This window comes from Syngnathus acus, chromosome 11 (assembly GCF_901709675.1).
Source record: "Syngnathus acus chromosome 11, fSynAcu1.2, whole genome shotgun sequence".
Lineage (NCBI taxonomy): Eukaryota > Metazoa > Chordata > Actinopteri > Syngnathiformes > Syngnathidae > Syngnathus > Syngnathus acus.
In genome coordinates, this window is record NC_051096.1 from 1,552,703 (window position 1) to 1,568,834 (window position 16,132).

At 46.7% G+C, this 16,132-nt stretch overlaps 2 protein-coding genes across 3 annotated transcripts; one reads left to right on the forward strand and one right to left on the reverse strand.

Annotated features, from left to right (window-relative positions):
• Positions 1 to 112: 112 nt before the first annotated feature.
• poc1bl (POC1 centriolar protein homolog B (Chlamydomonas), like) lies at positions 113 to 5,255 on the reverse strand. The gene is made up of 11 exons (XM_037263939.1): positions 5,083 to 5,255; positions 3,407 to 3,806; positions 3,108 to 3,277; positions 2,858 to 3,047; positions 2,601 to 2,786; positions 2,421 to 2,538; positions 2,161 to 2,337; positions 1,291 to 1,422; positions 1,062 to 1,172; positions 727 to 879; positions 113 to 631 (listed from the first exon to the last, which is right to left on the reverse strand). The coding sequence occupies exons 2-11, from the start codon at positions 3,784 to 3,786 to the stop codon at positions 500 to 502; spliced, it is 1,749 nt and encodes a 582-aa protein (XP_037119834.1). The 5' UTR covers positions 3,787 to 3,806; positions 5,083 to 5,255; the 3' UTR covers positions 113 to 499.
• Positions 5,256 to 9,213: 3,958 nt separating this feature from the next.
• c11h18orf21 (chromosome 11 C18orf21 homolog) lies at positions 9,214 to 16,021 on the forward strand. 2 transcript variants are annotated; one of them, XM_037264210.1, is made up of 5 exons: positions 9,214 to 9,587; positions 10,991 to 11,013; positions 11,296 to 11,519; positions 14,785 to 14,948; positions 15,022 to 16,021. In XM_037264210.1, the coding sequence occupies exons 1-5, from the start codon at positions 9,547 to 9,549 to the stop codon at positions 15,191 to 15,193; spliced, it is 624 nt and encodes a 207-aa protein (XP_037120105.1). In that variant the 5' UTR covers positions 9,214 to 9,546; the 3' UTR covers positions 15,194 to 16,021. The 2 variants fall into 2 exon arrangements, with proteins under 2 accessions (XP_037120105.1, XP_037120104.1); XM_037264209.1 differs by having other exon boundaries at positions 9,214 to 9,479.
• Positions 16,022 to 16,132: the final 111 nt, after the last annotated feature.

The window sequence follows — 16,132 nt, forward strand, 5'->3', positions numbered from 1 at the left end:
GCGTTATGATGACATCATTCTAAAAGGCCCACCGATTCAGTCTTGTCGATAATAATTGCACTTGCTTGTGTTAAAAGTGTCTTTTGGTCAGGACACGAGTTTGTCGGGGGGGGGGGGCGTTTGGGGTTGGGGAAGTTCTTGGCAGTTTATCCTAATTTTGTTCAAGAATTTATTTGGGGGGGGGCTTTACAAAAGTACTAAAATTAATGCATTATTGTCATAATGCATTTATAATGTGCATCAATTAGATGTGTATTTTTTCGATTTATGGACATAACCTTTTGTCTGTGGCGACACGGTTTGGCCTGAGGTGGCGCACTCTGATGATTTGGAGTGACGCAGTCAGGCACTTTGTGAGCTTGACACTTTTCCTGAGGCACTTCCATGCTACACAGCGGCTAAAAGTCAGCATTCTCCATCTCTGCAGCACATGCGCAGAAAAAATGCACTAAAAGGGGGCCATTCATCCCTCAATATTCAAGACTTTGGCTTTGGGCGTCTACCACTCAAACTTCCACTGCTGGTTTTGATCGAGCGGATCGCAGGGCCTCATGCGGACGTCAGCGCGGCCCTCGGGCGTGCGGTAGGCCGTGATGCACTTGTCCGACTGAGGGTGGTAGATGCTCTTGTCCTAGCAGGAGGGAAACAAAGGCAAAAAAGGCGAAATGAGAGACGGTGAGCGAGACGGACAACGTTATAGTAAGAGCGTGGGGGGTTGCTGCTTACGTCTCGAAAGTCCCACAGGATGGCGGCCGGCGAGACGTCACGGTCGCTGGGGCAGTGCCTCATGCCGACGGCCGTCTGGCCCTCGGCCACCTCGGCGCACAGCTCCGTCACCGAGTTGAAGCGGATTTCCTTCCGGGACGTGTACTCAAAGTACTGCGACGCAAAGGCAAGCGACTGTCACACACTTGAGTTTCATCGCGGAAATAAATGGGAATGCGATTAATGCGCTCAAAGCCACCAAAACACCTTATAGTGGATGATGAGTTAGCACGAAGCTAGTGGCTGTTTTTAAGTTACGTGGTTCAGTTCAACACGACGGAGGTCAAGTGCGTCACCTGGTTGCCTCCCTGGCCGTGACAGCCGAACAGCGAGAGGTTTGAATCAGTCGGATTGTGATCCGGGGCGTTGTAGTCCAGACACTCCGAAGGGATTCCCGAGCTGCGCAACTTGGTTGGAGGACAACAATCAGTCAAAATTGTTATTTGTGCAAATTCCCACTGGTTAGTTAGGTTGGCTCAATTTGGAATGATTTGTCCCAAAATGTATCTGCAATGGGCCACTCACGGCGCCGTGCCATCCCGCCCTGTCCTCGGGTATGTGCAGGTCCGGGTAGATGTTGCTCAGGTACCACTGGAAAGACTTGCACTGTAGCCGCTCCCTGAGCTGCAAGCGCTCTGAAACGTCGCCGTAGTTCTCCTGCAGGTCCGAAATAGCATCATCGTTATCGCCAATTCATTTTCAATTGTTCAGGTGTATGTTTAGTGCAGGCAGCTAAAATAAATATTGAACATGGGCGTGTTTGCAAAGGTGTGCAGCGGCTGGCCACCTGTTGGTTCTGTTTGGTGCACCCTCCTGGAATGTTGCATAAGCCTGATCTTGGCAGCTTTGAGGAACTACCATGCAAGAATGAGGAAGCGGCTGGAGTTTATTCTTCGGAGCAGAACTAAAGGTAATTCAAGTTGGTGAAGCTAAAAACAGCCCAGGTTAAATTTGTCACTCATTATATCGGTGTATCTGTGCCCTCTGGCGCTGATGTTTTGACTTTTTGGGAATCAAAGCAATTCTGGCTCTCCAACTTGATCGGATGATTTGACACAGAGTTTTAGACACAATTTATTATTCTACTTTTTGAACTGTGCTTTTGTGGACAGCGATTTGTTCGAGCTGCAGTTGGTTTTAAAGTATGAAATAAATATGAATAAGTTGAGTTAGCTTCATGCATAGCATTAGCATCCACTCATCCACTAATTAATGATATCGGCCGCTGTGCAAACCGTCTGAGCAAACCAAGTCGGTCTTTGTCAGCTAAAAGTATTCAAGAAAGGACAAAAGTCCCTCCGGCTGAAAAAGAATCCGTCCGGAGAACCGGGAGATCAGCCAGCTGTTCCCTCATTTGACTCTTTTTGGGGGACATTAACACCGGGGTGTGCGCACCTTTTTTGCAGGCGGGTTCCTTTTGTAGAAGTGCTGCTTGTAGTCGTCCATCCACACCTCGGCCGCCCGCACCGTATTCTGCAGGAAGTTGGGCCGAGCGTACGGCGCCTTCTTGGGGAAGACGTGGCCGACGTGGGAGCAAGGGTGGATCTCCAGGCTGCCGCCGCACTGCCACACCTGAGGGACAACGCGCACGCCTCAGCCTCGGTTGAGCGAGCACAAACGCGTGGCAGGCCGGTCGACAAGGAGGTGGTGCTGACCCGAAAGGAGAGCTCCAGGTTCTCGCCGCCCCAGACCTCCATGCCCGTGTCGTAGGTGCCCAGGCGCTTAAAGTAGGCCTTGCTGACGGCAAACAAGCCGCCCGCCATCGTCGGGGACCTGGCGAGGACGCCACACAGTTGTTGCGTATCAGGTCCGACTTGCCCCCCATGCATCCTCACCTGAGCGGTTCGATGCGTGACTTGCGGCGCCGGCGTTCCCGCTCGGGTACGGCGTGCCACTGGAAGGTGAGCCTCCAGTCAAAGCCCCCAATCATGGGCTCCTCGGGCTGCATGTAAAACTCAAAGGTGTTCCAGTCAATGGTGTCAATGACGGGGCACACAATGGTGTTGGGGTTCTGCCCGATCCTTCAAAAAAAGACAATTCGCTGCTTGCGTACCCCCCATCTGAAGCGCTCTGACGGGCCGAGTGGACCCACCTCTCCAGCAGGGGCTCGATCCAGCCGGGGACGCACTCGCAGTGGCAATCCAGGAAGGTGAGCACGTCGCCGGCCGAGTAGCTGGCGCCGATGAGACGGGCCCGGACCAGTCCCTCGCGCTTGGTGGTGCGGATGAGACGGACGCGCTGTAGGCCGCTCAGGTATTGGGCCAGCGGCGTTTTTAGGTAGCCTGACAAACAAGCAAGCATGTCAACAAAAGTTGCTGGGATTTTCCTGGTCGAGGTCCCACCTCTGTCGCTGTAGTCGTCGACCAGGATCACCTCCTTGAGCAGAATGTCGGGCGTGCTCTCCAAGACGCTGTGGACCGTCCTGAGTAGCGTGGACCAGGCTTCATTGTAGAAGGCGATGATGACAGAGGTGCTGGGCAAATGGCGGTAGTCAAACTGCTTGCTGCGGCACCTGGCGTATGACACATAGCGGACAGCGATCATGCTAAATGTTATTTGCGCGCCGTCTCCACTTCACACCGAGTCCGAAAATCGGATTACGCGAATGACACCTCCAAAATTTGAATTGCTTCTGACTCACTCGGGCATCCGGTTGTCCTTGATGTGTCTGTGGAGGGAAATCTTTTCGCTGACGAAGATGTTGATGGCGTACCGCTCCACGCTGTCCTGCGCCTGTGTCTTCTCCTCCGGCCCCAGGTCGAGGACCGCCGCCCGGCCCCACTCCCCCGGGGCGCCGTCATCCGCCGGCGGTTTGGCGTAGACGGGACGGGCCAGCTCGGCCAGGTCCGGCTCGGCGACGTGGCGTTTCTCACGCGCCGGGTCCGGCGTGTCGCTGGAGGACGAGGAGGGTGATGACGATGAGGGGGAGAGGACGAGGAGGAGATACCCGAGCCACAACAGCCACAGCAGGAAGAAGGCCTTGGCCAGCACGCCCACTTTGTGTGAGCAACGCCCCCTCATGGCAGCCAGGAGAGGAAAACCTGCGGGAATGTGACAACTGTTCACTTGTGCTTTCTTTTTGATTCAATGGGCAAAACAATGGTTTTCTCCTCAGCTTAGCCGCACTGAGAGAATTACTGTATCTCATGCTTGGCAGATTATTGGGAGGAAACGCAGATTTCCACAGGAAGAAAACCATGTTGGATCCCCGCCAGGGAGCTCGGGGCGTCTCGAGGTTACAAAACGGAGACTCCAGAGGACAAAAAGGCCCTTTGATTGGTGACACCTTCCAACATCCAATAGCTCCAAGCCCCACTGAGAACTTGACATGCATCCTAAATCCTTCCCTTTCTCTCCGCCATTCACCACTTTCAATTAGTGGTGAACGTTCCAAAAATAATATTTGAAGAAGCATTTTTTTTTAGACAAGGTCTTTGATGTTGGGCAGATACCACAACCGCAGCTAGTTGCTCATTAGTCAGCCAGATTGAAACGTGCGCGCATTCTAACGTTAGAGTGCTGTGTTTTCTCACTTGGAACTGACGACTCGTGGCGTTTTTGAGCCATCCAACACAGCTCATTTCCTCATTGGGTCTTCGATGCGGCCAGCAGGTTGCTACAGCAGAGCAAAGATCAAAAGGCACAATCTCCCAAAACTAAAATATTTAAAAAAAAAATACATCTATTTGTAGAAGTCTGCCACCAGGCTCAATAAAAATATTAGTGCCAAATTAAAACACATGGACATAACTAATGAGGTCTACATCCAAACGCGAGTTTGACTTGTCATTTTCTGTACTTTTATTTTCATGCTGTCTTCAACAGTATATATTTCACAACAAATATCTGAAAGCACTTGACAAGTCTTGAAGCAAAGAGAAGCAAGATATTCCCAATTCGTGGCCATATAGAATTTTTGGACGTCTGTGCAAAGAAGGACTTGTGGCCAGTGCCTTGCATCAGTCTAAAAAGTTTCTCTTTCGAATGTGATAAAACGAATGTGTGCTCAGTGTTTTTATTTAACTTTTATCTAAATTAACATTTGGTTTGCAACATAAGCAAAGTGATGTAAAAGTGTTTGATAGTGTAATGATTTTATGCACCTCTCATTGCGAGGACTGATTTAAAAGAATGAAACAAAATTTTACGTTTGTGCTTGAGAACATAACTTTTTAGCTTTTACTCGAGTAAACAATCCGACTAGGTCTACCTTAACCTGAGTAGTTTTAGTTTTGAGAACTTTTGCACCTCTGCTCGAGAAGTGAGGAAACGAAGCATTTCTTCGAAAAGGCAAAGGTGTCGACGTCGCCGACCTACCTCGGCCAGCAGTCGCATGAGTCCGGGCGTCCTTCCGTGGCTGTCGCGGTTGTTGTTTGCCGTCCTCGGTTCTCCGGGAGAAATAAACCGCTGGCGTGCAGATGTCAGCAGACGTCGCCTACATCCTCTCGCAGCTCCGCGTTCCTCGTCACGCTAGCCGGGGGCAAGACGGAAACGCCATGGAAGTAGTTCCGCTACAGCCTGTGAAAATAAAATAGTTTTTATATTACTTTTTAAAAAGCCTTATTTCTGCTTTGATTTTTATCTAAGTCATTTTTATTGAGTTAAAACTATATACACGTTGACTCTTCCTTTTAAAATTGTGACTTTTAAAGTGTGAATAACTCAACGCTTTTAGACCTCCTGCCGCCTGGTGGAAGAAAATTATTTTTTTCTGCCTGCTCATTATTGTCAAGGTGTTTTTATGAGCTTACCTTTGTTCCCATGGATTCAGAAGAAACGCAGTTCAATGAACTTATTATGTAGGCTATACGTTAGCGTTTTTTCTTTCCTTACAAGAGGTAGCATACAACATGATAAATTATTTCTCACAATTTTGAGTTAATTGAGTGTGACGTCATGTTGAATCTTTTTGCCCAAAACACCTTTTTGGTTGTCTGGGGGAGGCCTGAAGGATGCCTTTGTGCGCTCCATGAATAAACAATGAACGGAGCTAGCACACACATATGAAAAGCCTTGGATGTGTGTGTTTGTTTGCCATTCTAGGCTCGCTTTGAGTCTCCCGGAGCGTTGAGGTCCTGCTCTGGCGTGGCCTGCTGTTATTGGACAGACACCTGCACTGTTTGGTCTCACGCCAAGCTCCTTTTTCCTCCTCTTTCATTCTCTCTTCTTCAGCTACTCAGACTCTTCCTCCCCCTTCCCGGCTGCATTGACCTCATTCCTCCAGGCCTCCAAAGAGGGCCTTGAATGGTTCTTTAACCATCAGCTTTAAAGCACTATTGTTTCTCTCGTCTTGTTGCTTGGGCTGTCCTTGGGTGTTATGTGGGTGGGTGTGTTTGTTTGATGGTTCAAAGTACATCAGTCAGAAAAACATAGAATGAAAAGGTGCAAGGAGTCACTAGATAGTGCTCCTTGCTCCTTTGTTTAGCAACACGTCATCATGAAGCCAAGTCAGAAACTTGCTATGGTGATGGTAGGGTGACAGTCGACGCATTCACTGCTGGTTCTTTTCAAAGTAAAGTTCCCCATAGTTTTAAAGCATTTATTTTCTCAACTCAACTTTATTTGGACAGCACATGGCTGTATACAGAGTGCTGGACATAACATCGACAGACATGATAGCTACAGCTGTTGAAGAACCAAGACTCAGACTCATGAAAGGCATGAAAGCTTCCTGAGTCTACTCGGGATAGACATGCCAACCAAATATTGCTGGGGTTTTCAACCGGTTTTGTCCAAGGGACCACTATTATAAACAACAACCAACTCGGGGACCACTACTTTGGCGGAATATTATTTTATTTTGCACCGAAGGAGGATAGACCTATACAGGCTATTTATTTGCATCTGTATGTCTGTTTTGGGAATCTCACCTACATTTGACACAATTTGGATGGGTAGATTTTCACAAAAGGAGCTGGAAAATAAATCAAGTCTAAATAATGAATCAATTTTATTTTTAAAAATGTTACAATTATTTTCTTTTTCCAATTTTGTGGGCCACTTGCAATACCACCCGGACCACTAGAGGGCCGCGGACCACGAGGCTTCAATGACAATTCCTGAAATATTGCTAAGTTAAACAGCGCTGGGGCTGAATATTAATAGCAAAATCCCAGCCAAGTTTTTAGCCAGTTTTTGTCTCTTTCCAAAACCTTAAAATGTTTTTTTTTGGGGGGGGGGTAGAGTCTAACTTATAAAAAACAGAAAATACATCATCTTTCAATGTCTGACTAGCAGATTCATTGAGTTGAAATAGAGTGAGGTGAGCGGGTCACGCTGCACTTCATCTTCCCGTTGACTCTTGTATAACATTTACATCTAACGTCATCCTCCAATTGAAATTTGAAGGCTGGTTTCGCGTTTCAAAGTGTTGGGAGGTGCGCTCGTCACTGTTGACCTTGTCGGGAACATGCAGTCACAACCGCGAACACTCAGCCAAGCTGTTCACGGCAAGCAAAACCATCCCCATTTTTTTCTGACTGAGGGGAAATATATGCAACTCATTATCTCCTAAGAAAATAATATGCGTTTCCGCTCCACCAAAATGTAATCTCGTTTTCATTGACAAAATGATGTCAAACGAAGCAAGTGGAAGCAATGCAGAGCGGCCGAGCCGCTGGCTGCAACACAAGACACGAGCGGGGACAAGAGACAAGACCCATGTCCTGTGTTGCAGCCCCCGGCCTGGCCCAGCAAGTCACCTTCAGCTCCAGACGGCCGTGGCTGATTGGCTGTAAAGAAAAAAAAGATCAAATGATAAAAATGCTCCCGAGAGAAAAGGCCAAAATGGAAACATGCGGCAAAGGGTTTGGTTACACCAAAAGGAACCTTTTCGGTTCTTCATTCAGTGGTCCCAATGCCCCCCCGCCACCACTGTCTGCTTCGTGCTATTGCAGCTCACTAAAGTAGGGCTAACCTAGATTGAGGACAATGCAGAACACATCAAAGGAGGTGAAGGACAACGCAAGCAGGAGATGAATTATAGACAGAGCAGCCAGAGGGACGCATTCTACTAAACTCCTTTGAGCTTTGTCAAATGGAACACCTCCTATTTCTCCAGAAAAAGACTCAAACACTTTTTCATCCACTTACTTATTATAATTCCCTTGGTGATAGGAGAGCCTGTCCGAGTCTGCTGAATAAGCTTCTCTGTTCTCTGGTGTTCTGGATGCTGTTGCCTGAAGTAAACACAAAGTAGGCAAAGCTTCATTATGATTGTTTAGGGCCTGAGAATGAACAGAAACGAGTGGAGGGCAAACAGTATTCAAATCAAAATAAGGCATAACCACAGAGCAAAATGTATCCATGACCTTACTTGTGAATCCTCAAGCCACACGGGGCGTTCGCTCCCTGCAAGCGTGTCAGCATGAGCGAGCTAAATATGCGAAGCCCTGCAGGAGCATGACATCGTGCATCTTCATCACCTCCACTTAGGTCAGGAAATTGCCCAAATCACCCTAAAATTGCTGCTTTAAATCAAAATGGCAGAATGCCAGCATCTTTTCGAGCATGGCCTCTTAAGACTTTTTTTGTGGGTCTGTTCATGATAGACATGCCTACCAAATGTTATGATAGTCAGTGAAACCAGTTCCCTGAGCAACAAAAGAATGCTTGGCTCCCATCATCATCAGTTAGTATTGCTCATGTGACTGAATCACACCACACTAACACATTCGGTACATTCACCTGCCACAATGTTAGACACACATGGACATCTAAAAATAATAAAAATGTGACACTTTACTAGTTCACATAGTTATAAAGTTTCAGGAAGAATCCCCATTGTTCAAAGCATGCAAAATACACCCCAAATAATAACATTTGCTTCATAAAATGAACACCTGTCTCGCAGTGTCAATCACAATATTGGAATTTGTGATGGAGCTCTTTTCTATTGTGGTACCTAATAAAGTGGTTAATTGCTGATGATCAACACCAACCATGCAAATATGATATGTGGTATTTTTTAAAACGTACCTTTTGTCTGCAGATGTTCTGGAACCGGTCAAGAGGAATTGTCACAGCGCCGGACCAAAGTCACTTTTCCAAACAGTGCTATTCTGGTTTTGCAACTGTTTCTCGTCGCAGTCGGCTAGGCTCACGAGTGGAGCGTTTGCGTTCGACTTACTTGAGTTCGTGCTCACACATCGGGGGGCTTCATCTTTCTCCTCCTCCCAAGTGCTGCTTCAAAATAGCCGATGACACATTTTTCTCCCCGCAGTGTATCACCAGGAGACCTCTGCATGTTTGAAGCTAGAGCGACACCTGGAGTTGAATTACTGCTTTCACAGGGTCAGTTCAACGTAGCTATTTGTTGTTGTTGTTGTTTTGTTGCGAGTATAGTGGTGGATTGTGAGTGAATTCGAGATTGTTGTTTTTTGTTTGGTTTTCACTAAAAGGCTTTCAAACGGCTCCAGACTCAGTTTCCCATAATTCACCGCGTTCTCTTACGTCATCGACTCGCGACTGAAAATGATTCGAATTAGCGTGATCGACATTTGCTGCTCTCACTACGCATGAATAATGGGATACTTGGCTCATTCCTTTGGTTTATAAGGTTCTATTGATAAACAAAACAACAACACGGAAAGTCATCAAAGGATTCTACGTGGGGGTAAAATGAGTTTCAAATCCAAAGACTTGTCGGACATGTTTCGGCTTAACGCGTCCCTGTTGTTTCAAGGAAGCTGTCCGGAGGAATCACGGTTTTTCCTGTAAGAAATCAATTATTTTGCATTATTTAACACTTCACAACCCCCATTGGCATTACATTTGGTTTTGATGGTGGAAACGCATCATAAAATATTTAAAAGGCATAACAGGCAAGTCCAGATAAATATTTTCCACTGTGCTCGGTTTTTTTGCCCTCTCTAGTGGACATTTTTTGTATAGCAGCATTGTTTGTCACGAATTCTTTAAAATCCTTTAAAATTCATCATTAACGGATGAATATGGAAGACTATATTTGTAGTGCTTTAAATTTAACATTTGGCCGTATAAAGCATTATTGATTGATTTGAAGAAGCATGTCCTTTTTTTTGTGCTAGAATGATTGCCATTAGGGACTGACTGTTCAATGTTTGTGGACATTCAAGGTCACGCATGAAAAAAAATTGCTGTTGGGAAATGTGCGTTAATGTTTGCAATGCCGGAAAAGCGGGCCGGTACGTGTTTGGGACGACGTTCCAGCACTCTGCCGATAGCATCTCTCCCGTTTATCGTCACAACTAAACGTGCTCTTAAAAGGAGATGCGTGTCAAGTATGTAAATAAGGAAGAGCTCGTTTATGAGAAGTAGACTCCCACCGGAGAGGCTGTGGGAAAACAAAATTCTTCAAGATCCTGGCCTGGAATCAGCAGTCCTTTCATAGACGTTACCTCCACCAAGGAAGCCGTGTGTTAAAACACACAGGAAGTTGGTCATTTTCACCGCATTTTGGTCATTTGAATTTTGATGACTCGCTTTAAAACACAGTAGTTACAAATAATGCAAATTGTGTCTTCAAGTTTGTATTGTTCCAATGTCATTGAAACTTTTCATTCACACATTTCAGGCGTGAACTCTAAATAAAGTTTAATCCAGAAGAGTTTCTGAAATTTTGAGTGGATCAACTGCCGAGTTGTCCTGGTGTCTTCCGTGTGATGTCTCACCTTCGGGCTGGACTACATCAACAAACACCCCCGCTGTCGACAGATTAAATCTGAGCCCAAACAAGATCCAGGCCTCCCAAACGCACGTGCAGGCCGACTTAAAAATAAAAAAACAAACAAAATGAATCCCTTTATTGATTCAGGGCCACAGCTAATTTTAGGCAGACTTAGCGGTGGCAGAGCACAAATATGTCATTGGTGACATTCCAAAAGTGGAGCCTCATAGTGAGGACTTGAAACTGGCAATATATTTTGGTGGGTTGCCATGTATTGTTTGACAGAGTCCAAGTTGGCTTCCACTCATTTTTAGACACTTGTATCCAAGTGCAGCCACTGAAACTGGTAACAGGCCTTTGATCTTGCAAGTGCTGATTTACAGTCTATCTCACAATACTTTGCAATCTTAGTTTGGTTAGTTTGAGTTAACTCTCATAATGTGGCAAAATACTTGGCGCAATCTCTCCCCCATGTGAATCCATTTGTCCATCCTATCTGCAAACTACATATTCATTTGCAAAGTGGTTTATCTCGCAGTCATGTGTCTTAACCTTTTTTTTTGTCCATTTCCTCCACAGTGAGAAGTATTTTGCGTGCCTGGGTAAGTCAACAGCTCCCTCGTGAGCATTTTCCCCTCACTTGTGTCAATGTGCGTTTTATTGTCAAGAAGCGTCTGCGCTGGCAAACGGCACCTTGTCAGTGTTGCTCAAGCTCACGCAAACCACCAGCTGTCTGGCGGGCGCCCAACTGCCTTGTCCAAGCGATATCATGACTGTCGCCTCTGAGAGCGCCATGCCGCTTACTGCTAATAGCGAACACCATATTGTGGAATGCCTGTTTGGCTCCTCTCACTTGCTACACTTTGCAATGGTCTCGTTTGCAGATAAAAAGAAGCCAGGCTCCTCTGCGGTGGCGTTGGATAAGACATTGGTATGCCAGTACTGCTTCCAGTGGCTGCGGCCTGACAACCAGCGGCTGCGCCTGAAACCCAAACGCCGGCCCTCCGCCAGGGTGCAGAGGCTCCTGTGGCGCAGAGCCGAGGGCAAGGCCCTCAGCCTGCTACAGAAGCGCCGCCTGCATCACTTCTGGACGTCATCCTCAGTGCTGGTGAGCCTACCGAATGACCGCCGGCGTTTTGACATCACAACTATGTCATTCATCTACACCAGGGGTCACCAACACGGTGCCCGCGGGCACCAGGTCGCCCGTGAGGACCGCATGAGTCGCCCGCAGGACTGTTCGAAAATGAGCTCAAATAGCGGCACTTGTCAGTGAGCTGCATCTTTTTATTTTACAGTCAAACCTCGGTTTCCGAAATTCCCGGTTCTCGAACAAATCGGAATTTGAACAAAAAATTCGAGATTTGTTTGCTTCGGTTGTTGAACAAAATTCGGAGGTCGAACCTCGCGAGATGAGCCCGGAGGACCCGAGAAAACCCGACCGCGCGGCCCGGTTGCCGACTGACTCCGTAGTTATTGTATTTTCGTTACTTTGAGGATTGTATTAACCCCTAATCATGCCTCCAAAGAAAGCAAGTGGGAGCAGTAAAGCCATCCTAAAACACAAAGACGCTCTTAAAGCAATGCGACACTGAGCGCCCGGCGCGCTGAGGTTGCGCGATCGGACCAAATTAAGCTCCCTGCGCACTGAGGTCCACTTAAATTTTGGAAAGTGCATCAGGACTTTACAAATATTTTCTAAATTTCAGCGACGGCTCTGTCACAATAATGCGACCAGCGCGGTGCAGTTGCGCGGTCGGCGACACGCGACTGTTGCGCGTTCGGCGGTGCGCTGCAGTTGCGCGATCGGACAAAAATGCGCAAATGAAAAAATGCTTTAAAAACAGGCGTTTCTCTTTTTTTTTTTTGTCTTGGAACGGACTAAAATGTTTTCTATTATTTGTCATGGGAAAAATAGTTTCGGAATTCGACCGATTCGCTTCTCGAACCGCCTTCCGGAACGGATTGAGGTCGAAAACCGTTTGACTGTATTTTTGCTATTCTTGTTAAAATCACAATTACATGTGAACTGGAAATGAAAATAATAACGCATAGTGTAAGCTAAATTGAGCAAATTGGCTATTTCAGAAGTGTGTGTCAAACTGGTAGCCCTTTGCCTTAATCAGTACCCAGGAAGTAGCTCTCGGTTTAAAAAAGGTTGGTGACCCCTGATCTACACAGATGCGAGTGTCTTGGTCACATGACTTCCTCTTAAGATTGGGGTATATTTTTAACCAGCCGCACAGAGTCGGTCCTCCAAAACTGTAGGAGCCCGCTCACAACATCTGCGAACACGACCAAAACATTCAAGCAACTCCAGACCGGTACAGAGCAGAGAATGTCCCTCTCGTGGGTCTGAGGGGCCCGTCGGGCCGCATGCCAGTCCGGGCCCGTGACGTCATTCCTCCTTCCCCTGCGACGTTGCCGGTCAGATTATCTGCTAATAGCTTGTTAGTCCAATTGGAGGCCGCCACCATAAATGGAGACGAAAACATTTATTTTTCTTGTCGGGCAGTGCAGTTTAAAAAAAAAAAAAAAAAAAACGGAGTACTCTTAAGTGGTTAAAAAATGCGTCCTGGAAGGGCCATTTCCTTCGTGAGGCTGGGTCAACCTCCAGCAACAAGTGCTGCCATTTTCTCATTTCCTTCAATTGACTCATTCTGCCAGCATGTGATTTGTCACTCTCTGCAAGTTTACGAGAGCGCCCGGAGGGGGGTTGGGAATGAGGGATGAGGCCTCCGGCTGCTGCTAAAGAAGAATCTCAACCATCCCCACGTGCGTATTTGTGCCTACAATCACTTCCTGTCAAGCAGAGCCAGGCAGGTTAATCACTGTGGAGGAAATTGACCCAAAAAGAAATCGGGCGGGCATAAGTAAATGTCGTCATTCCGTACGCTGTTAATAAAAGTCAGCCGAGGAACTTGGAAGATTAAGCGTTGGCACCGTCGGTGGGGCCTATTTATGGCACATGCCCAATTGTAATTTGAAGTCAGTCACTTCACTTGAGTGTTGACTGCATTTATCTTGAAACCTGTTGATGGCTGAAGGCGCAGTCGTATTGATCCAAGAGCCCGTCTGCTTTTGTGGCTCGTATCGATATCGGCTCGGATGACTCAGAACGGGGTCACACTTTGAAAGAAAAACACCACTGAGGGAAGGCCCTCATCTGCGCTTCCATCCCTCACTCTCGGGCGGTGTCATCCTGCCAAGCTGAAATGAATCGAACACGCACGCACGAGCATTTCAGTGGCACTGCCGGTCTCGTTCTCATTTTTAAACGCAGGTCAGGGTGAGGTCCAAATCCCTCTCGAGACAGTCTCTCAACTTTTGATGCATCCGTGTGCTTCGCAAGAACATTATGTACCTTTTAAACGTCACTGGATGAGTTTCTGCAGTGAGCGGCGTTCTGCTCGGTGCTGGGAATGCCACCAATAAATACCGGCCTGTGACAGCGCGCTGACCAGTCATACTTACAGTCAACACACACACAGAGCCCCACCCCCTTGGATAGATGGGTGGGCCGGTTGGCCAGCTGGCTATAAAGCAGGACATGCACGCTCCGGCATAGTAAGCACTACTACGGAGCAGCCCACCGTCGTCACCTGTTGCAAAATGGCTACCTTCGTGTCGGTGAGTTTTTGCCCACCTAGTCAGCTTTTGAAGGCAGAGGGGATTTATGTTCAAACTTTTTGTCCAGTGCCAGCTGAGCATGCAAAAAGAAAAGTCTGAGCCTGCGGGTTGGTCTTGTTAGAAGTGATGATGCGATTTTCTCCTAAACAATCTGGCTTTAACCCCCGGCGGGTGGTCGTAAAATAGGAATCTGCTGGAAATGAGATCCTGATGTGGAGTGCCTGCCGAAGCGTCTCGTTTACTTGAATTAACAGATTGTACCGTTTGCAGTTTTTAATTGGAGGTTCGTAGAGCTCACGCGGAAAAAGTTGTCGTCCACCCTTGAGCGTTATAGCACCCGTCGCCCCATATAGACACCACCGCGTGCCAGCGGCCCCTCCTCGTCCTCTCATTGGCTCAAATCCAAGTGCATCCTGCTCTCAAAAAAGCTGGGAAAGAAGCTTAGCTGTTAATTGAATCACTTCCCGCGCTCCATTGTGGAGCATAACTAAGCAGCTCAGATGTTTTGTGAGGCAGAGCTTCATCGTCAGAGCCCCCCCAATTGGTTTTGTTATATCCCAGGGGTCTGAAATGAGTCACAACAAACGTCAAAGGCATTTGCCTACTGTCGCTTTCACCCTGACATAATGTGATCGCTCTTATTGTTTATGAACATGTCCACCCACGTTCTGTTACTTTGTGAAATTGGTGCACGTTCTACTCCTGGAATTTATTTATTTATGTTTTCTGTGTTGTATTTCTAGATGGCCACCTGCCACGCGTGCAGCAAGACAACCAAACACAAAGGAATGAACCGCGAGTTTTTGTCCACCTTTCCCACTCCCGGCAACAGCGGCAAGCGCAAGACCACTCCGTCGACCAACAAATCCACTCCCGGCAAAGACAAGGCCCCCCTCCGCACCCCCAGGTAAGCTCAGTCTAGCCGAAGCGCGAGCGTGACTGCGTGGTGGTCTTCACTCCTCATCCTCCCCGTTTCCCAGGTCGTCTACATCCTCTGGCACCCCCGGCTCCACCTCATCCACCCCTTCAGCCACCAAGACCCCCTTCAAGGGCAAGAACTGGGTGGTCCGGCGTCTAAGCAAAATCCTGATGCGTGAGGAGAAGCCAGACAACAAGAAGGGCAGCTTGAAAGACTTCCTTTCCTCTCTCTGAGTCGCCTGGTCGTCTTCTACTTGGGGAAGCCGTTTCAACGGAAGGAAGGGAGGCCGCTTTTGGCTGCTTCGCTCTTACAGCGCCCCCTCTGGCTGGGATGTTGCAACAGTGCCGCCATGAACCTCTGGGACCTCAAATGTGATGGCTTTGATCAGAGGTTTGGGATGGAAATTCCTCAAATGAGCATTTCTGCTTCATGAATGAGAAATTTGAGGGATTGTGTGGTATTGATGAACACCACGGTGATGTCAAATTTACATGATCACCATTGATATCTTTATTTCGCTTGACAACGTAATTATGGAAGCTGTTGATAAGCTTATACAGTGTCTATTGTTGTTTCTTTACAAAGCTAAAAAATTTTTTTAAGTAAATCCAAGAAGCAATTTGATATTAATACTGTACTTCGGTGTGCGCATGTTTGTATGTGAATGTTATTTTTGTTTTTACTTGTAAAATTTGCATACAATTGTCAACATGTTCTTATAAGAAGACTTGTGTCGCATTTATTTTTCCCTCTGGCTTTATTTCTTGATTTACATAATAGGATGATATATTGTCCTGTAGAAATTTAATCTAGTTTTCTTTTTTTGCAGAATGGCTTTTGTAGAAAACCATTTGCAGGTTAATTTTTTTAATTTTTTTAATTAACTAATTATTTTCTATTTTGGGTATTATATTACTTCCCATACCTATTTCTATCAATAAGCGGGGTGTATTTGTACTTACTTTCCCACCCGGTTTGCTCATAAATGTACAATGCTTTATTACCACGTTCCCATTTTTACACCACATCTAAATGAAATAAAACCTTTTCAGAAAGTCAAACTGTCGTGCCTTTTTTTTCCTTTAGTATATAATCTAATGTAAGATTAGATCATATAATTATTATATTACAATCATTTTAAGATAGTTTATGTATTGGTGTTCACATTTCTC